Raw genomic sequence first — 22,745 nt, forward strand, 5'->3', positions numbered from 1 at the left:
TTTACAGGCATTTGTGGAGAGTAATCCAAAGTTAAAGTGGTGCCCAGTTGCAGGCTGCGGTCGGGCAGTGCAGATGCCTCAAGTAGAGTCTCCCACAACAAGTAGTAATAGACCTAGTGGGGCTAGTAGCCCCTCATCCCCACCCTCTATATCACATGCTGTGGACTGTGGTCAGGGTCATATCTTCTGTTGGTGAGTTAACACTCCGGAAGGAGGTGGTTGGAGGATGGGGCTTTGTAACCGTTCAATTGTTTCAATCCTTTATAAATCAAGGTATACACAAGAAAACTAACCTGTGAAAATTTCATTTCAAAAGGTGGTAGCATTTTTGAGATGTCGCCAAAAATTCCCGGAGCAGCTTAAATTCAAATTTTGGGGCTTAAAACTGTTATCTTTTTCCATTATCACGTTACTTCAAAGTGAAATGATTCTCAAAATATTTTATACTATGGAGAGTTGCTGCACATTTTAAATGTCATTAATTTTAGGAGTGGTTACCAAACGTATACATTCCCTTTAAACATCAGTTGATTTGGGGTTCTTCTGGGGAGTGGTTAAACTTCTGTTTTTGTTTTTTAAAAAAATCTTTTTTTATTGTGCTGATGTGATGGGAAGGGACTTGTCATGTTTTTATGTGAAAACTGGAAATGATTTACATGCTGGCGTGATGAATTTAAAGAATTGAATTGAATAGAATTGTTTTATTTTAGTTCAATTTGTTAGTGTATTTGCTAAAACTATTTTAAAAGATGTTTTAACTTCTGTTGAGACTTTATTGACCCTCTCTTCGTCTTGTTTTGAACCCCAGGGATTGCAGCGGTGATGCCCACGAGCCGTGTAGCTGTGAGAATTGGAAGAAATGGCTGGACAAGATTGCTGAGATCAAACCTGAAGAATGTAAGATCACTTGCCTCTTCCTTCATACCAAATGGTTGGCATCCATCTTTCTCTGGAGACAATGAAGATTGCGCTGTCATGTTGGTCAATCTATTTTAGTCCACATTAAGCACCACATGCTGGGTTTGATTGCATTGATTTTGAATGAAAGAAAGCTCAACATGGCCACCCCATTATCAAGGTTCTATACAGGGCCCATTTTCACGGCTCTGCTTACCACAGAATTCTAAGCTTACGATCACCATTCTCCACCATGCAGGCAAGCATTGATTTTCTTTGTTAGCTGTGTAAGCGAAGAATGTCTTTAAACGTGAAGTACGCACAAGCCAAAATTTCCTGCTAACCTGTAAAATACGCTTGTCGATTTCCCTGCTTCTGCAAGCACTGATTCTATGCTTACGGTAAGCAGTAGCCCCGATGGCCTGGTCCACAGGAACAATCACAGGATCACTGGCACACAGAAGAAACATTGTCCGAATGAGTTTTTGAACCTGCAAATTGTGGAAACGAAGGAAGTACGTGTAATACACCAAACTTATGTGAAACTTTGTTTTAAAATGAAGTAAAGGCCTTGTAGAGGGTGTTTGTCAATGTTCCATAGTCGGCTGATCAGTGGTTATGAAGAAAAATCTAACAATAGATATAACTGCAAAAAAAAGTTAATAGCCTGACGTTTCGACCCTAGCAGAGTCTTTTCTCGAAGGGTCGTTTAGCTTTGGAGAAAGACTCTGCTAGGGTTGAAACTTCTGGCCATAAACTATACTATTTATATCATACATGTAGGTCTTGTTTTGTTGGTAAGCAGTTTGCAATAGCTACTTCTATTTTCTCATAAATATAACCATTGGATTATATTTTTGACATTTTTGTTTATGAAGTGGCCAGCACTGATACAGAAACTGAGGTTGCCGCTAACTGTCTATGGCTGGTAACCAACTCCAAGCCCTGCCCGAAGTGTATGGCTCCAATTCAGAAGAATGATGGGTGCAATCACATGAAATGTACAAAGGTAAGAAGCTTCCTACTATCTGACCAGTCAATATCATCCCTACCTTCCTGCTATCTGACCAGTCAATAGCGTTCTTAGGGGGCCATTCAGGATATTCAATGTAAAACAAAATTGAAATCATGGGAGGGTAAACAAAAAAATCAAAATTCAGTTTTAATACCAAAAAATACCCAGTTGGTCAAGATCATTAATTTAATTTCTGATTAAATTACAAAGTTGTTGTTTATAGTGAGGAAAAGCCATTGAAAACTACTGATTTTGGAGACCTTTGATCTAAAATATGTGGTTCGTTTGAGGCGACACTTTGTTCTTCAGTGGCAATATTTTCCGTATTCCTCCTACTGTCTGTTCAGTCAATACAACTCTCTAACATCCTTCATTCTGACCAGTCAATATCATTCTTATTCTTTATTTTGTCTGACCAGTCAATATTGTCCCTATCCATCCTACTGTCTGACCAGTCAATATCATCCTTATCCCTCCTACTGTCTGACCAGTCAATTTATTTCATTATCCCTATCCCTCTTACTGTCCGACCAGTCAATATTATCTCTAATCCTCCTACTGTCTGTCCAGTCGCTAAAAATCTCCTACACCCTTCATTCTGACCAGTCAATATTAATCTTACTTTTCATACTGTCGGACTTGTCAATATCATCCACATCCCTTCTACTGTCTGACCAGTCAATATAATCCCTATCCTGCCTACTGTCTGACTAGTCATTAAGTCAATATGATTTTTGAATGATAGGTAAACTTTACCAGCCTGCACATACTAAAATCTCCATCTTGTGTTACAGTGCAAACATGACTTCTGCTGGGTATGCCAAGAAGCTTGGAGCAAGCACAGCTCCGAGACGGGAGGATACTTCAGATGTAATCGGTTTGAGGTCGTCACCAAAGTGGAAGAGAAAGCAGAGAATCTTCTAACGGACGTAAGCGACAAGAATTGTTTTTCTTCAAAAATGTGTTAATCCATTTATTTTATGAAGATTCAGGCACACCACTACGCTAAGCACACACCAATTATGCTAAGAAGAAACAGGTTACCGGTAAAAGTACCCTGTAAAGTATATTTTGGGGGACTGGTTTTTCGGCTATTGTTTGCTGACTAGATGAATTCACCAATGGTTTACAAGGTGCTGTGGCTCAATATGCAGCAAATCAACCCGGAACACAGGGATGAACCCTTTCTCGTTACGTTAAGTGCATTAGATTATTTTGTGTGCATTGTACACAACACTCAGGATCAACCGCTTTTTGTCCCATCTGAAGGATGTAGCAGAAATGGTTAAGTGTCCAGGGGTCGATTTCACAAAGAGTTAGGACTAGTCCCAACTTAGGAAGAACATATGGTCAAGTCAGATGTCCCAGTCCCTGAAGGTGAAGTTCTTTACTGCCACTGTGGAATCAGTACTGCTTTATGGATGTGAGTCCTGGACACTAGCCAGTCGTCTAGAAAAGAGACTGGACGGCTGCTATACGAGAATGCTTCGCTCTGTTAAACAGATTCATTGGGAGAGGCATGTCACAAACCTGGAGCTCTACGGTGGGCTGCCGAGAGTTAGCACCAAGATTAGGGCAAGAAGGCTGAGACTAGCAGGTCACTGTCTCAGACATGATGAGCTGGCAGCGAGCAAGCTTGTGCTTTGGGCCCCTACTCAAGGTCACTGTTCCCGAGGTAGACCGCAAACCACCTATGTGGACACCTTGTGCCGGGACTCTGGACTGCGTCGGGAAGAGCTACGTACAGCAATGGAGGACCAACGTGTTTGGAGGGCCATCATCCGATGCTCCGCATCGACTGAATGAATGAATAGGAGATATTAAAAACGCATGGCTAGTCCTTAGTTAGGACGAGTAGCTTGCCCTAACTCAAGATGAGACTAGTCTTAACTCTTTGTGAAATCCACCCCAGCTCAAGGACACAAGTGTCTCAACCAGGACTCAAACCCACACTTTGCTGATCAGAAATACCAGAGTTGATTTCCGGTGTTCTTAACCTATTGGCCACAGCCCACTACTAGCTATTGCTGATGCTTGCAATGAAAAGAATTTGGCAATTATCATTGCATGTCCGACTATGTGAAAGCACCTTAATACCGATAATTTAGAAAGGTTTTTTTTTTTTTTTCCCAGGCGGAGAAGAAGCACAGAGACATGCAGGAGCTGAATCGATTCATTCATTTCTACACTCGGTTCAAGAATCACGGACACAGCCACAGTCTAGAAGAACCTTTACTCCGGAAGGCACCCATTAAAATGAGGAAGCTTGCATCCCGGTCTGGGCCTACAGGTAAAAACTGCGGCCATGTTCATTTAATGCTATTAAGAGGCATAATATTCTTCTGATTTCCAATTTAAGTTTTGCTTCATAAAATATGAATAATATTTTTTATTAAATGTTACCCGCTCTATCGTAATGAGGAATATCGAGTCAATTTCATTTTTGCGTTTATCATCCTATTCCAAACAAGCAAATCATAACATTTTAAATAAAACAAGAATCAAGATTATACGACCTTCCTGTCTGAAATAATGTGGAATTTGGGACGACATTGACGCTTAATTTTACGACCCGTTTTGGAAAACATAAACGCCAGAAGAATTTGTTTTAACAAACGCGTCGTCTAACGCACTCATTAAAATAATTTTTGTTTACGAAATGAAAAAATTGATTTTTAACCCCCCGTAGTCAGACAAACAAACCAACGATAAGTTAAGTTATAATGTGTAGACAATTTCAACAATAAATTTGACCTGAAATTTTAGAGCAATTTGCTATGATATTTCCAACTTGAAATGCGAGTTTTGTTTCGTGACAACAGAGTAAGGACAGCTGCTGTCAGCGATGCTGCATCACGTTAATTCCCCCGGGTATACTCGGCGTGATGAAGACCAGTGAATATTCGCCATTTTCCTGTGCATGTTTCTCATGATTTTAGCGATTTTTCTTACCCAACACGAAGTTTAACTGAAAGATTTTTCCTTTAACATTCAGAATTATTTGGGTTTGGAATAATTCAACCTTAAAAAACCACGAAACAATGATGGAAATTAGACACTGTTTTTTCCAACTTTCGATAAACATTCCACTGTTCCACACGTAACGTGTATCCAATCCTACATGTGCATGATGGTACCCGCGCTGTGTAATACGTGTGTACAGTGTCGGATTACCAGTGCTGCAGCTAGCTATGGCAACAAGACCGGGCCGGGTGATCGGACTCTCACGCTACATGGATAAACAGAAGCCTCGGTCTGTGAGCCATACTAAATCTCGCAACGCGGATCAATGAATGAGAGATGTCATCGACTGATAAAACAGGGTTTGCCTTTGGTGACCTTTGAACCCCGTGCAGTGTTCACACGTGTTTTTTGGTGGCTATATTTAGACACCTCTAATCTTTCGCTTTCCAATGGTACTCTTGGTGGCGCTCTGCAAGTTGCATTTAAAGTTTCCGGAAGCTCGCAAATTCAGTGATTTCAATGAATGTTCACTGTCTGTCCCGTGGGATTTTGAATTTTTTTTGATAATTACGACAAGAACATGGCTCAGAAATGGTCTGTTTTTACATCTTTATTAATCTTTTGACGAAAAGGTACTGTAAGACCATAGTAAGTTTAATCGAGATTTAGGCATTCCAAAGTGCAGAAATTAAAAATTAAAAAAGTTCAATAATTTCAATAATTTGTTGTTATGATTATGTTGGGTGTCAAATTACACAAAACGAGACTTTACTCGATATTCCTCATTACGATAGAGCGGGTCACAAATAGGCTATACCAAATTTACAGGTTGGTCGATAAAATCGTGTCTACATTTTTTGCATAAAGTTGGAGTTGTGTCAGACAGCTTGGCTTCAACCCCGTTGTGATTCCCTCAGTTAAATCAAAAGAAATTAATACCAAAGAGACGTACATTAGCTTGAGCCCCAATGTGGTCCATTGGTTAGACTGCAGGACTTGCAATTACAAGGTTTTGGGTTCGAATCCCCCCAGCTAGTCGCTGATTTCAGTATTTTCGTCTTGTTACTGATTCAAAATTTCTTGATTTGTGCAATTTATAATCATAGACGCTAAACCAATGCTTGTTTGAGAGAGTTTGGTTGTTGCCAGCTTTGTGTTTGTATCCTCTTGTGGGAGTTTGCCGAGGTCACTAGATGGGGAGATCATCTTAACACTGGATATATTCAAACGCCTTATCAAAACTCACATGTTAAACTCTAACTAGTTTTGTTTGTTTTTCTATTTTGACTTTGTACAGCGCTTTGGGACTCCGTGTGTAATGCGCTTTATAAGAACGGTTTATTATTATTATTATTATTACTATTATTATTAACATACAAACAAACAAACACCCCAAAAAACAAACAAACAAACAAACAAACAAAGATGACACATCTGTTTGTGATCTTCCATTGCTCCAATACACAGGTTCGGAGTCCACCAAGTTTATTGAGGAGTCTATTCTTGAGCTGCTTGGAGCTCGGCGGATTCTTAGATTCTCCTATCCCTATGGATACTACCTCCAGGATAGGGGCGGAAGCAAACAGATATTTGAATTCATGCAGGTATGTGCAATTATTTCTTTACTTAGATTTTCGGTTTGATATTTGATGGATTATTCATAGATGATTCATAGATGTAACCAGTAATCAAGTGTGGTAATTCCTGGAGACCACATAGGATTATGTGATTATATCACAGACCAACATCTAATCCCAATAAGTACACATGTCTAGTCAAAAGAAATATAAATATTACATTTGAGCTGGTATTTTTAGAGGGTGTCTCAAAAGTGGGACATAATCTAGGTGCATAAGAACGTTTATGTGGGTACACACCCAAAATTCCTCGCCTTCCCATTGGAGGCACTCTGTGGATTAGGTTTTCAGTTCCTACTTGACTGCGTGGGTTTTCCCCGGAATAAATCTCTGGGGTTTTCCTCCCACATCTAAAACTGAAATTTCTTCATCATCTTCTCTTCTCGTTTCGTTTAGCTCTATTTAGAGCGTTGAGAATATTTATCCAGATCGAGAACAGTTAGCTCGACCGCATCTTTGTGCCGCAGTACGGGAGAAATCCCACACTATTGAATTAGTATTTTGAAGGTCCCAATTGGACTGGAATGGTCCAGAGCATGCACTGGAATAAAGCGTTCCTACTGTTCTGAGTCATGCAACTGCTCCTCGTATCAGCTGATTTCCTCTTTTTTAAATCTCAGTTTTACCATTCAAGATTTGAAAATACCGTACAAAATCATTCCAATTTTGTAATTTCCTCTTTTTTGGTGAAGTTGCAGTTGTATTGTATTGTATTGTATTTGCACACATTTGTTGTTATTGCTGCCCTACGTTTGCACATTTACACTATATTCTGGCTTTTTAGATACTTCATTAGCAAAATGGTTCGTGGCCAAGCAAATTTGAGAGGAATTTGGCTCTTGAATTAATAAATGAAGTGGATTTTCTAACAGACTGCCAAAAATGTACCGGTTGTGAAGAATTTGAATTACTTGAACTTTATTATCCAAAGATTGCAAGGGACGTAGACGTCCTTCCACAAGCCCTTAGGATGTGATTAGGCAAACATTTTTTGGCAAATTGAACACCTTGCTGGAATAATTGCATTGTAGGGTGTCATGGTCAAGTGGTTTTAACATCAAAATTGTGGTTAATTCATCAGAGTGTGGGTTCCAAACCCGGTCATGACACTTGTGTTTTTCACCCAGGGGTAACATGGGTACTTGCAAGGGTAGAGGTGGATTTTTGTGTATGTAAAAGTCGCAAGAGCGCCATGGCAGCCCAGGGCTGTATACTTTCTAGGGGCTGAGAAAGATTAAAGGAATATTATTGGCCCAGAGGACCAGCCGTCGATTTCACCAAACTCTTCCTAAGTTACGATTAATCTGAGGACTTGGGATGGGTTCAGTTCCGTATCCAAATACGTAGGACGCATTGAACCCATCCTAATTTAGGACGGGTTACTCGTCCTAACTCGAGATAGGATTGATCCTAGCGTTTCGTGAAATCAGCTGCAGGGCCCTAATGTAAAGCGCATTGAGACGGTTATTTGGATGGGACGTAAAGCAATAGGACTTTCGTGTTGTGAATGCATGTAAAAGAACTCAGTGCACCTGTCATTAAAGGCAGTGGACACTATCGGTAATTACACAAAATAATTTTTTAGCATAAAACCTTAATTGGTATCGAGTATTGGAGAGCTGTTGATAGAATAAAACATTGTGAGAAACGGATCCCTCTAAAGTAACGTAGTTTTTGAGAAAGAAGCAATTCTCCACGAATTTGATTTCGAGACCTCAGAATTAGATTTTGAGGTCTCGAAATCAAGCATCTGAAAGTACACAACTTCGTGTGACAAGGGTGTTTTTTCGCTATTATGAAAATTGAGCTCAAATTTTCACAGGCTTGTTATTTTGTGCATTTGTTGAGATACAGCATGTGAGAATACTGGTCTTTGACAATTACCGATGTGGCGATAGTGTCCAGTGTCTTTAAGAGAAGGGGTTCGCTGTGATGTTCCTGGTTTGATTGGCAGCAAATTGCGCCACAGCACCTTGTAAACCATCACATGGTGCTGGGTAAAGGAATAGGTCTCATACTTCAACACGTAGCAACACATAATACCTTGTAGAAAAATCTTGCCAGCGCATACATTGTAGGGACATTTCGGTGATATGCACTATATATGAATAAGGGAATCAATGTGTGGTGAAGATGGTTTTCAACTAGTTGTTTAAACCGGCGCCGAGGCCTGGACTTGATAATTTTTCCAAGACGAAGTCGAGGTAAATTATAAAGAACCAGGCCTCGGCGGGTTTAAACCACTAGTTGAAAACCGATTCAACACACTTTGATTCCCATTCATAAATACCTTTTCGGTCAAAAAACATCAACACTTCTTGGTCAAAAGGTAAAATAAATGCAAAAATAAGAATTCTTCAATGATTTCTTTCAACACAACACCCCTCCAGCTATGAAATGTTAAAGCCCTCGGGTAAACAACTCCTTATAAGGAGATGATGTGCGCATCGTGGGTATCGCACGATACTGTTTCAGCCGTTGCTCTCGACTAATAGGAATGAAGAAACTGTCTTATAAGCACAGGTGCAAACTCACGTGTCACGCCCATGTTTCAACACTTTTTACTGGTGTTATATCATCTGTTCAAACAACCCCACAGGATGCCCTCTCGACCAATCAGAATGGATAAACTGTCTTAGGTATTTATGAATGGTTTATTATAATGCACTTTATGAGAACTAGTTAGTATTATTATTATTTTTATTATTATTATATATTTTTTTTTAGAATGAGCTTGAGGAGGCCACAGAAACTCTCTCCCAGATGGTGGCTCGTCACTACCTCCGCACCCCGCGCCATAAAATAGTCCAAGCTGCTCAGCTGGTGCTACGTAAGCGTCATGAGTTCCTCTCTGCCGTCAGTAAAGGTCTTCTACCCCCGGACACGCCCCCTCGGCCCCCGCGACGGCCATCAAACCACCACCAGTCAAGCTGGGATAGTGACTCGGATGAAGAGGTTTGATAATTTTTTAGAAAATAAAATAAAAGCTCTTGAGGTGTTTTTTTTTTTTTTAATCAGTCCTTGGTTGGTTTTCTTAACCTCATGAATGAAGTTCTTACACCAGTTTGCCTCTGCAAATGTAGTTGTATTCGAATCGGCGGCTACGGCTACAGCTGTTGCCAAGGATGTCCTATACATCACCTTTGGTGACGTGGAAATCTAGCCGTAGCTGAAGCCACCAATTTAGACATGGACTTCTGTTTGTAAACTATTTAAGTTGCCCCTCTCTTGATGAGCTGAATAAACAGTGTCACTAACTTGCTTAACCCCATGGAGTATACATGACTAGGGCTATGGCAATTTATTTTAAATCGTGGCTTATTCTTTGGCTACGGCATGTCTGGCTTAGGCTTCCGGTTAGGCTGCCTGTTTGAAGTTGCCTTCTGAAAGTGTACCTTCTAAAAACTGCTGACGGAGCTCAAGCTTGACTGGGTCTTTCTTGGTCTTAAAGGTCCTTTTTGCTCAGAGCCGACTGGGTCTTTCTACATGTAGGGCTTCTAAGTTTTTTCTGCTCTGAGCTGACTTGGTTTTCCTTAATATTACAAGTCCTTTCTACTCTGACCTGATAGGTGATCATTTTCCTGCAACCCTAACATCTCCTCCTTACACCTTGATTAGGATGAAGCTTTACGGCAGGCCATCGAAGCATCTTTAGAGGATGCTTTAGCTCAGGCTGAATCTACCACTGAGCAGCAAGAAACTCCGCTGTCATTCCTAGACCTACACCTTAAACCTCGCAGTAAGAGGCACCAGTCTGGCAACAGAGGTACGCTGACGTTTTGTTCTTTATATCAAATCATAATTCACAACTGAAACTGACTTGGTAAATTTTTTAATGCAATTTTGGATCCTCTAGCAAACAGGCATTTGCCTGTGATCTCCTCAAATTGTACCATGCTTAAATCATTGGTATTGCTCCCACTTCTGTTTATCTTTCCAAGTTTAGGTTGAACAAAGAAAAATTGACTAGAGCGAGACTTCAACCAAGATTATCATGTTGGCACTCTACCAACTGAGCTATCCAGCCCTAATTTTGGCGGTATCCCTACTGTCAGTCAGAAGCCATTCAACTTGCCCACAACTTTGCCACTCTAGAGCAGATGTCTTGCCACTAGACGTTTAAGATTGCCTGATAGCTACGGGCAGTTCGAACCCTAGATTTGGTCAGCGGGTAGATAGACAATTCTTGTAGAACGAGAAACTTTGCTCGTTTTGATTAATCTCTTCTCATCACAGTATCATAATACTTATGAATTTTCAGATCCAGGGAGCATGACAGAGGGACTTCTACGAGCTCTGGAGATGTCACAGCTTCTTCTGATGCAGCAGACAGAGCAGCTGCAACCTCATGATGCTAACACTAGCACGACAACAACCACCAGCAGCAGTACAAGCAACAGCAGCACGGCGTTGGCGTCTAGCAGCAGCGGATCATCTGCAGGGTGAGTCAGTTCAGAAAAATAATCATATAATAAGGATGCAAGGCGCTAAAGGAGAGAAAAAAAAAGACCAAAGTGATTGTGACAACCAGCTACAGATTTGAGAACAGTCTTAAGCTACATAATTGGTTCTCACAATTCATCTCTTCAATAAGAAACTATCTTTCTGAAAGTTTGTATATACACCAATTCAGGCACGCAAGCTACTGCGGTGTACTTAATTTTGTGCACAAAGACACAAAATCGTTTCCCTTTTCACTTTGTATGGCAATTTAATGTCTTCCTCGACAATCTATGCCATTTCTCTGACATGGTGCATGATATGCAATTTACTACATTCTTTGCAATTTTTGTAAAACTAAGCACATAGTAAAATACTGAAATTCTGACAAAATACTCCGCCGTATGTAACGCATTTTAGCGACTTTTATGCATTTTCCGCGTCTTTTCCCCCTAATTCACCTAAGACAAGCACCGTTTTCAAGATGATTCAGTTTCTTTTTAGTTGCAAATATGTGTGGCCAGTGATCTGCATTAGTATATCATGATGTCCTGGCAAGGAAATTGTGATAGTCGTTGAGGAAAACTTGTAATTTCCATAAAGTGTGAAAAGCAACATGATTTCCTCATGTATCTGTGCACAAAACTAAGAACATGTTACACCTCAGCAATGGCGCGCGGTGCTCAACACTTGTGTGCTCGGTGCGCAATGGATTGGTCTATACTCAGTGCCTTGAGTACCTTGTTTGGTAGATTCGTTCGATATATAAGATTTTGATATTATTATTATAAGACCCTTTTTTGGACAGAAGAGTCTGAGCATTTCATAGGTGGAAAACAGCAATAGAAAAATTTTTCTCACCAGGGCCCAATTTCATAGAGCTGCTAAGCACAAAAATTTGCTTAGCATGGATTTCTGCCTCGATAAAAACAGGATTACCAAAAAAATTTCCACATGATTTTCAGGATTCAGCAAACATTAGCTGAATACCAGTAACAAACAATATGCAACAAATGGAAATTTTGTTGGTAATCCTGTTTTTATCAAGGAAGAAATTTCATGCTAAGCAAATTTTTGTGCAGCTCTATGAAATTGGGTCCTGATAGTTTGCAGTATAATGATCAGGGTTTGATGTAGATTTGGTTCGCAGCAAGACAATGTGTATACATCTACTTGTTCTCGCTGTACATGTATATTCTACTATCGCGGAGTAAATTTGTTGTATTATCGTTTAGCCTTCCCGAAAGGCTCTGCTAAGGTCAAAACATCGGGCCTTAAACTATTTATTTTTTTTGTAATGATCTCCATTTGCCTTCAATTCAAAATGTTATGAAAATTTGTAAATTGGGTTGGGGAAGTGGTATCTTTCCTCTTCTTCTACCTCTAGGACCCTGGTACAAATCACGTAGGGGGGCACTATGTGGATTAGGTTTTCATTTCATTTCATTTCATTTCATTTATTAATTTCACAGGCAAAAATTCAAGCACAGACAATAAGAACAGAAGATAACAAAAACAAGAACATACAATACAATAACAAAAAAAAGCAGCACTCCTGAAGGATTTTAAAAAAGTAAACTAAATTACTATCGAGTTAATCTCCTGATGCCACAATTTACGAAGAGACAAAAAGGGACATTACAGGTGGACATTATTAAAACATGGCATACAGTACAAAAAATATAGAACTATACAAGCAGTCCCTACCTGACTGCGTTGGTTTTTCCCTGGAAGAATTCTCTAAAGTTTTCCTCCCACATCTAAAACTGAAACTTCCTTCTGCTTCTTCTCTCCATGGGGTTCTTTGAGAGTCATTGGCTTCACAACCAGAATAAATGAAATGAAATCTAATTCAAAAAGCAATCTTTTGTTAGAATTATTCACACAGTCTGAAAAGTTTTTAACTTATCTCTGCATATGGTGTTTGTTATTTCCTTCACATTCTTTTTGTCCCCACTTTCCTTTTTTTTTTGGCCTTCAAATTTGAGAAATTAAGCCATAGATTCTTGACTCAATCAAAACTGCTCTTCAATCTGATTGTTTTTTTTTCTGTCTGACTGAACAAACAAGATTTTTAATCAAAAAAACTTAATTACATTTTTTCTCTCAAGAGTCTCTCCTGTCGTAAATCCTTTCAGAAAGTTGTGTTTAATGTTTTCTTTGCCTTTAATCCTCATTTCGTGGTCACATTGGAAGTGGGGAGGGGATTTTACTGCGATGACTGATTGTGTTTTGTTGTCAAACAAAACCGTTGTTGATTTTTAAATTGTATTATTGTTGCTGCCAGTGCTCTATGTCGTTTTCTGTTATTTAGCCTTTTTTTCTTGGCTTCAAATTCTACCCCAATTGTACCCCAACATGGACAGCCAAACTGTATGACACAAAAATGGTAACAAGAATACAAAATGCGCTTAAAAATTCAGCAGATGTTAAAAGAAAAAGAAGCACAAAAAAACAAAACATGAAAGTACTTTTGCAAAAACAGGCAACAAATCGGACAAAACAGGCCTGGAATTTCATCCTTGAGAGGGCAAAACTAATTTCATTTTTGTAAAGGGCACTTTGAGGGGGCACCAAGGCAAAGACAAGGGGCAACACGGTGGTCTCAGTGTGATTTCAGGCCTGGAAAGTGCACTTGGATGTTAAGGATTGGATTTAACAAAACCCAAAGGACATGGTTTACACCACACAAAACAGGATCTGCTGCACATAATTAAAGACACTGGACATGTTTGGTAATTGTCAAAGACCAGTCTTCTCACTTGGTGTATCTTAACATATGCATAAAAAACAAACATCTGAAAATTTGAGCTCAATTGGTCATCAAAGTTGCGAGATAATAATTGAGGAAACACACCCTTGTCACACGAAGTTGTGTGCTTTCAGATGCTCGATTTTGAGACCTCAAAATCAAATTCGTGGAAAATAACTTCTTTCTCAAAAACTACGTCACTTCAGAGGGAGCTGTTTCTCACAATGTTTTATACTATCAACCTCTCCCCATTACTTGTACCAAGTAAGGTTTTATGCTAATAATTATTTTGAGTAATTGCCAATAGTGTCCACAGCTTTAATAGATGTTAAATTTGCATCGGGATAAAGAATATTAATTTTTGGTTTTACCCATATACACCGATGTGTGTAGCACTGTATACTCAGTACTTTCCCCGAGTCCTGTGAAAAAAATCACAGGTATTTTTACTTGACACTGATTGTAATCAGAATAGCCTAAATGGAAGGCTAGGCTAAATTTACAATGAGGTCAACAGCTTTTACAGCGCTGGTGACAAAACATATAACTGTTTTTGTTTTTTTCTGTTATGCAGAGCGTTTGAAGTCGGGTAATGATACTTTTGTTCTTGAGTGTCACCCCCCTCCCCCCAAAAAATAAAATAAAATAAATAAATAAAAAGTTAATTAATAAATAAAATAAATAAAAATGGTGCAATTTGTGCTTTCGCCAATATTTTGTAGAATTGTTATATTCATGTTCAATGTCCATTTTTATAGGCTGTAATTTTTCCTGAGGCACCTAATCTCTTACACATAATTAAGGAAATAAAAGGGTAGTGACGAGTTCTTACATGACCGTATAAAGACGGCAGGGTCGAATTGCCGTGTGATAAATTGACCGTGTGGTATATTGTTGATACACCTACATTTGTTCGTATGTCCTTGTAGTCCCTTGTCTTGTGAGTCTTATTGTTTTGTTAGTCTGTCAATAGGTTAGGGTAAAAAAGCCAAGGCTTCACCCAATCCTAAGTTTTGCCCTTTTGACTTGTTAATAACTTTGGCTACTGTTTAATATTTATGAAAAACCAATGATGTATTATATCATGTGAGGACAATACTGAAATAAATATTTATTGAATTGAATTGAATTGAATTGAATTGAATTGAATTGAAATCGAAGGCGAGGGCCTTTAGCGCACGGCAACAACCCTGCAAGGATTTAAATGGATGTTTAAGAACGAGTCACTACTCTTTTATTCCCATTCATAAATGCCCTTTGTTAAAAAAAGTAAAACAAAATACAATTACAGACACTTTGACAGTCTGAAATTTGAGGTTTGAAATATTTTTTTCAAAAACTTTGTGAAGAGTCTGTTGCACGTGGGTTGTGTGTACGCGCGCGCGCTTAGAAATAGATTACGCGCGTGCGCTTAGAAGTAGATTACACGCTATTACTAACAGCTATGAATTGTGCTCCGCGTGATAATCTTGTGCGCCTGACAGCGGAAGCCAGCCGGTTATAAACACTGGTCATTATCGACTGTTTAAACACCCCCAAGTGACGCACTCTCCACCAATAGGAGCAGAGAAACTGTCTGGGTATTTATGAACAAGTATTTAAATGAATATTTTCAAAAACCAGGCTAAACCATGTAGATTTGAAATTTAAGAACAACGAATGAAATACAGTTCGGTTGGCATTTTCAGTGCAGGTCTTTTTATCACAAGTAAAGACACCCCCCCCCCCCCCCCCCCCACTTATGACTAGAGTTCATAAAGGTATTGATTAATAACCATTCATAAATACCTCGGACAGTTTCGCTATTCCTATTGGTAGAGAGCGCGTCACGTAGGGGTGTTTAAACCCTTGATAATGACCAGTGTTTATAACCGGTTGTGAGCGGATACTCCGCGATAGTCTTGGTTCAAGACGATTCTTGTTACGGCGATGCGGATGCTGTCGGTGAGTTGGCCGCGCTGTATGTGAAAGGAAAACCCGAACGTGTTGCACCAAGACTATACGCAATCGAAAGAATCAAGAAACTGTTGGAAATAAGCGTTTCAGTCATAACATGGCAAAACACGGACGTCGTACATACAGAGCTCTAACGGATACAGAAACAGATAAGTTTGACAGAGTTTGTTACTTTATTATGCCTTATAGCCAAAAGGGCATTTATGAATGGGAATAAAAGAGTAGTGACTCGTTCTTTCACGGCCGTTTAAAACCTTGCAGGATCAATGCCGTGTGATAAAGGCCTTATCACACGGCAACGGCCCTGCCGATTCTAAACGGCCATGCCAGTTCTAAACGGCCATGCCGGGTCTAAACGGCCGTGAAAGAACTTGTCACTACCCCTTTATTCCCTTAATCAAGGTGTGCCCCTAATCCATGTTGCACGCTCGCCACTCAGGGGGCAAGGCTCACATGCCTCTGAGCGGTGGGTTGTCTATGATTGAAAAGTAACCACGGTAACAAGTTAATCTCAATTGCCAGAGACACAGAAGCAAAAATGGTAATTTTCCCTTCTGCCTCCTACCCCTTTAAGTATCAATAAAGGTGTTTGGCTCTCCAACTTCAGATTGCAATGGGCAGGGCTTGTAATTAACACTGAACAACATGCCGGTGGACATTAATTTTTAGTATGGGCCAGTAAAATCACGACTGACTAAGCCCAGTGGTCTTGGGTTTTCCTATTGAATATTAACAGGCTACCTCATTGTGTTTTGTGACGAAATGTTGACGAAAATGTCTGATGAATATCTTTCAATTCTTTTCAGTATACAAGTAATACACAGATTATCTCTTCCTAGTCTTGTAAAATAAACTCTGGTCCAGTAAAAATGTTGATATACAAATGCTGACCGCTTCATGTATTTGTAGGTCAGGTATAACAATTGCATGTACATGTATTATAATGAGATGTGTAGAAATGTAACCAAGTTATCAACAGGAACTGGGTCTAGTTGAAACATAATTTGACATGGAAGATTTAAGTTGCATCTTAATTTTGTGGGGCATTTTTACACATTCGCCATAGTATCAAACCAATAAAAGGAATGCCGACCTACAGACCTACAAAATGGCATGTTAATCTCTTGTTTTTTTGTTAGCCTTATATAAAGGGTCTAGGTACCTTTTGTGGATAAAGCTTTTGGCTATGACATAAACCGCTACTCACTGTGGATTAAGCTTGGGCGATATCACGATATTATCGAATATCGCGATATTAATTTGGAAACGATTTCGATATCGGATAGATTTGGTTTTAATCAAAATATCGATATATGGCGATATATCGCGATACATACATCGCGATATATCGGGATATTGATTAAATATCGGGATGTATTTGCTAGCTTAGACATCTTGCACCCCATGGGTTTGGAGTAAAACCAGAAGAATAGGTCATTAGAACACCTCTCTTATGCTATGACTGTCTCTTCTACAACTTTCACTTGGAGTTTGAAGACTGATGACGTCAAATTTAATTAATCGCGATTATATCGAATATCGCGATATATTGTCGGCGATATATCGTGAATAAAATAAATCGATATCGCCCAAGCTTACTGTGGATGAAGATGTTTGTAATACAATTTACCTTTAGAAATTTAAGCCTCATAAGACGTCAAGTTGTGACGCTTCAGAGTGTCGTGTAACATGTTGTATGTACATGCTAAAATAATTATTAACTATAAATAACTATTTTCGGTTTGACGATGATGGTGCTAGAAATCTTCCCTTAAAATATTACTTGCTGAGGTGCTATAGTTTCTGAGAAATGAGTCAAACAATTTCACAAACATTATTTTAGCATTTTTCAACGGATTAACACGACTCTCCTTAAAAAAAAAATTGCTCTATGATTTTCACTTCTTTTCTCAAAAACGTAACGAAAAATGAATCTGAAACTTTTCCTACAGGAAAATTTTAATAGACACATCTTTACTGAAACTTCTACAGGAAAATTATATAACATTCATCTATATTCACAGTGAGTAGAGATTCATGTTTTGGCCCGGAAACTTGATCAACAAAAGGTACATGTACATTTTCGTGATCTTTTCATGGAGAAACATCTCACAATGAGAAATGTCAAGTAGAAAAGAGATAACAACAGACGTGGAAATGAAGCATCCTTGCGGCTTGAAATGGTCACGGATACACGTATAAAGAAAACAAATGCATTTGATCCTTGGTTCAACCTTCTAGCTATTGTTCCATTTCATCCAAGACAACTAACAAGAATCAAGGAGATCAATTAGCCTTGTTTCATGTTTTGAAAATGAGAATCAGATCATTTGTGTCATTGTCTCGACCTCGCAAAGAAGGCAGGGGTCAAAATTAAGTGTATTTTCATGGTAGTCAGCAGAGCTAGTATTTTTTAGTAACACTTATCAGATTTTGGTAGCCAGAAAAACACACTCTACTCACGGCACAAATTAGTCACAGAGAGATTTCATTCTACAATAACATCAGCACAGTTTATTTTTGTTGATGTTGATTTTTGCATTATTTTTCCTCTAGCCCGCCGGGCTTTCAAACTGGAAAAATGAGTAGCCCGGCTGTAAGTCTGCAGGGCTAGCGGACCATGCCATGGTCAAGCTTTATTGATGCTTGTTCAGTTAACCCCCATCCCGTTATCTGACCATTCAATACCAACCTCTGTGATTTCGAATGAGGGAATCAAACCCTGGTGAAGAGGTTTTCAACTAGGCCTTAAAGGGTTTATGTAACTTTTGTAGGACAAAAAACACAATGTACACAGATTTACACTAAACTTACACAGTTTGAAGACAATGACAGTAGAAAGCTTCCCTGAAAATATTACGTGCTGAGGTGCTGTAGTTTTTGGGAAATGAGTAAAACAATGTCATGAAAATTATTTTAATCATTTACAAACTTATTTTCATGACATTGTTTTACTCATTTCTCAAAAACTACAGCACCTCGGTAAGTAATATTTGAAGGGAAGCTTTCCACTATCATTATCTTCAAACCCTGTAAGTGTAATGTAAATCTATGGACATTTTGAAAAGGTACCCAAATCCTTTAAGCCCGGTTTATACTTCCTGCGAATGTGGTCGGAATTTTGATGTCACAAATTCGCACTGAATTTGTATCGCATTCGCATTGGCAGGAAGTATCAACCAGGCTTTAGTTTAACCCATCCTGCTACCTGACCATCCTGTGTGATTTTGAATGAGGGAATCGAAGTGTGGTGAGGATGTTTTTTCAACTAGGCCAATAAGTGATCCAATGAGTTTATTACGCATTGGTTTGTAATTTGTACAAAACTCTTTTTTTCCCCCCCCCCCATTTTTACAAAGTGACATGTGTGTTCAGGAATTATTAATTACTAGTCAAATTAGTTGCAAAAATGAAAACACATTGACAGTTCTGTATGAATAAAGTAGTCAGCTTTCTTTTTGTCTTTAAAAGGAAAACAAAATACAGTAAGCAGACCCCGCACCAGCAGTTTGAAAAATTGTACTCTGGGCACTTTTGTTTTGTTTACTGTGGACAAAATAGGTCACTCGTGGAACGAGCGACAATATCTCAACCATTCTTCTTGTACTTCCAATTTGCTAAATTGGGAAGAAACATTCCATAGAATTCCCACGTGTTGTAGCAGAGTTCAGGATGCGTCCGGCAGTGCATTCTACTTTCAGATATTGTCTATAGGAAGGAAAATCAATGCTCCTGTTTAATAAGTTCAACCAGTTGTTGTGTTTGCAGGAAAAATTGCGCGGGGGGTTTGAGCCTGGTGTTTTTGTTTGAGTTGTCTGTTGTTCCAAGTCTGTTTAATCTCTCTTCTTCTTTTACTTCCAATTTTCTAAATTGGGAGAGAAATTTTCAATAGAATTCCCAAGTGTCATAGCAGAGTTCACGACGACAAAAAACTCCAATGTATTTTGCGAACAGTAATCATCTTTGTGTTTTTTATCAAAATTTACTCGAGATTGAGCACAATTCTTTTGTTGGAGATGTCTGTTGTTCGGACTCTTCTTTCTATTGAGGTCAAATCAATTGCTGGAGACACTGTCAGAAGGTTGCCTCCAAAAGGATCCATCGCGATGGTTTGATCAATTCACCAAATTTAATTTTGTAAAGTGCCTTTTTATTTGGCTTTTCTGATGGGAAACCTGACCTTTGTTTTATTGCACCGCCCAGGGGACTCTTTTGGGATGTCATGTTGCTGAATGGTAATGTGATTGAGAACTGATTGTATCAAGAGGGATGGCTAGAAGGTTCCGGCATTTTCTCTTTTTTTTCACCGCGGCATATATAAATAAGTACAAAACTAAATTCAAAACAAAGTGGGTATTTAAGAATCAAATTTGGTTTGCAAAGAAGGTCTTATCTGTTTTGGGGTATGGCAATGACCCCAGAAGATTTGTGTATTTTTTATCTGAAACCTACGTTTTTATAAAGATGTTAATGATAGTAAGCCTCCTGAAATCCATTTGTCTGAAGAGCACCAGTTGTTTAGAAATCAACAAAGGTCCAGAGATAAGTTTGATTATCCAAAGATCGCTTTTAGGTGACTCTTTGTAGATTACAAATTTTGTGGTGTCCGTTTGTGATGATGTGGTTGTTACCATCTATCACCTTACTTGAAGGGAAGGTACACGTTTGGTAATTACTCAAAACAAATATTAACTTAAAAACTGACTTGGTAACGAGCATTGGAGAGCTGTTGACAGTATGAAACATTGTGAGTAAAGACTCCATCTGAAGTAGCATAGATTTTGAGAAAGAGGTAATTTCTCACTAAAATAATTAAAGACTTCTAACCAGAAGTCTATTATTCCTGAATCCTAGCTGAAACCATGGAAATTCGTCAACAAGGGTGTTTTTTTCTCTCATCATTTTCTCCCAACTTCGATGACCAACTGAGCTCAAATTTTCACAGGTTTGTTATTTTATGCATGTTGGGATACACCAAGTGAGAAGACTGGTCTTTGACAATTATTACCAAACGTGTACCTTCCCTTTAACAGAGATGGTTACAATCCCTGGGAGCAGTGTCGCTAATCTGTATAAAAATCATTTCAACAATTTTTCATCAACTGCAGCAGTGGTTGGGGAAGGGTATTTTATATCACAATTTCCTAAGGGGAAAATACATCATGTTCTGCCGACCTGTGTATGCCTACCTGTAGCATAAGAATTCCACTTGTGTGTGTATTCATGTCCAACATGAAGAAAACATAATATCAAATTTTGGTGTAAGAAACCAAAATCATATTCTGTATCCCTGATGGAATGAATCAGTCAGAATCTAAAGCAGCTTCAGCTGCAGTCGTAGCTTGATTGTCACGTGTTGAAGCATTATGAAGCTCTTACCAACACCGTTAGCAACAGCCGTAGCCGTAGCAGTTGCCGTGAGATCTTAGTCTCGATCAAGTTTTTCAAAATGTCATGATCGATGAACATTTGAAGATGTTTTGGCACCGTAATCTTTCATACAAGTGTAGGTTTTTCCCAAGGGTTTCTCGTTTTATATGTTTCATGGATCATTACATTTTAGTGATGGGTCTGACTGAGCCAAATCGGTCTGTTGTTCCTGACAACAAGATTGATTGTTTGCTGGCTTATCAAAAGATTCCAGTACCCATCGCCGAAGGCAAACATGAATCTATTTTTGTATCCAGTTCTAACGAGTGGCGTCCAGGGATAATTGGCTGTTTTTGAGTCGAGAATCCCATCATGCAAAGTCAAATCCTTGCCGCTAATCAGAATTTCATTTCCGTTTTGTTCGCCAAAAAAAAAAATAAATCTATTGGCCAGCTGTGTACGGTAGCTTTCGCTGAACTGTACTAAAAAAAGAGTAAATGAAACTGCCGATTCCAGTCTCCGGTGAAGGTCCCAAAGAATGATTTTTTTTAATGCTTGTGGATTTGCCTCGGACCTGAGAGAACTTTGTTGCTAGATTTGAAGACTCAATTCAATTCAATTCGACACTCAATTCAATTCAATTAAGCTACAACAAAAAGACAGACAAGAACAAAACAGGACAAACAAACAAAGAAAACGCTACTTATTGGGTGTGGGCGGATCAGCTACGGTTAACCATAACTGAAACTCAAAAAGGCTTTGGATGACATTAAAGACACTGGACACTATTGGTAATTGTCAAAGACCAGATGCATAAAATAACAAACCTGTGAAAATTTGAAATCAATTGGTCGTCGAAGTTGCAAGATAATTATGAAAGGAAAAACACCCTTGTCACACGAAGTTGTGTGCTTTCGATGCTTGATTTCGAGACCTCAAAATCTAATTCTGAGGTCTCGAAGTCAAAGTTGTGGAAAATTACTTCTTTCTGGAAAGCTACGTTATTACATGTACAGAGGGAGCCGTTTCTCACAATGTTTTATACTATCAACAACTCCCCATTACTCATTACCAAAAACAGTTTCATGCTAATAAATATTTTGAGTAATTACCAATAGTGTCCCCTGCCTTTAAGCTGTTGCCAGATTACTTGTCTTAGCTTTATATCTGTAAGATTGTTATTTGTTGTATCGAGGCACTAGGAAACCGCAGATAGATTCTTCATCTGAGTAGGGAGAAACTGTGGAGAAGGCGTCTCCAGACCATTCAACACCATGGTCCGAACATCCAAAAAGGAAATGTCTAATCAGGGCTGTATACTTTGTTTTTGAAAGGGCAAGTGCACCAAGGCATTTTATCCTTGGTAAAGTGCACTGGGGTATTTCAAGGGCACCTAGGAAAAATGACCAGGGGCATGAAGGCAATCGCCTTCGTTGCCTCCGTGAAGTATCAGGCCTGACTAATTTTGTCTTTGCCTTCTCCTTTTTACCACAGATATCCCCTTTTAGTCTGCCCCCTTCACTAATTAATTACTTTTCTCTCTCACTTCCCCTGATTGATTTTATCTTTTGTGTTCCCTACCTCCTGCTGTCAAACAATCAATTCATTTCGACACCTGGCTTGTTTGATTTGGGGTTTATTGCTCAGTTGAATCAGCATTCAACAGTCACTAGGAGTAATTCAGTTTCACTAATTGAGCATTCACTGGTCAAAT

At 38.9% G+C, this 22,745-nt stretch overlaps 1 protein-coding gene across 1 annotated transcript in view; it reads left to right on the top strand.

Annotated features, from left to right (window-relative positions):
* LOC117291376 (ankyrin repeat and IBR domain-containing protein 1-like) overlaps positions 1-22,745 on the top strand; it is an 84,670-nt gene that overhangs the window by 35,155 nt on the left and 26,770 nt on the right. The window contains exons 11-19 of the mRNA XM_033773027.1: positions 8-192; positions 809-897; positions 1,776-1,906; positions 2,707-2,841; positions 4,046-4,202; positions 6,344-6,480; positions 9,241-9,468; positions 10,132-10,279; positions 10,775-10,955. Of these exons, the coding sequence (XP_033628918.1) occupies positions 8-192; positions 809-897; positions 1,776-1,906; positions 2,707-2,841; positions 4,046-4,202; positions 6,344-6,480; positions 9,241-9,468; positions 10,132-10,279; positions 10,775-10,955 (1,391 nt within the window). The remainder of the gene's footprint in view (positions 1-7; positions 193-808; positions 898-1,775; positions 1,907-2,706; positions 2,842-4,045; positions 4,203-6,343; positions 6,481-9,240; positions 9,469-10,131; positions 10,280-10,774; positions 10,956-22,745) is intronic.

Source organism: Asterias rubens, chromosome 6, assembly GCF_902459465.1.
Source record: "Asterias rubens chromosome 6, eAstRub1.3, whole genome shotgun sequence".
In the NCBI taxonomy this organism is placed as follows: domain Eukaryota; kingdom Metazoa; phylum Echinodermata; class Asteroidea; order Forcipulatida; family Asteriidae; genus Asterias; species Asterias rubens.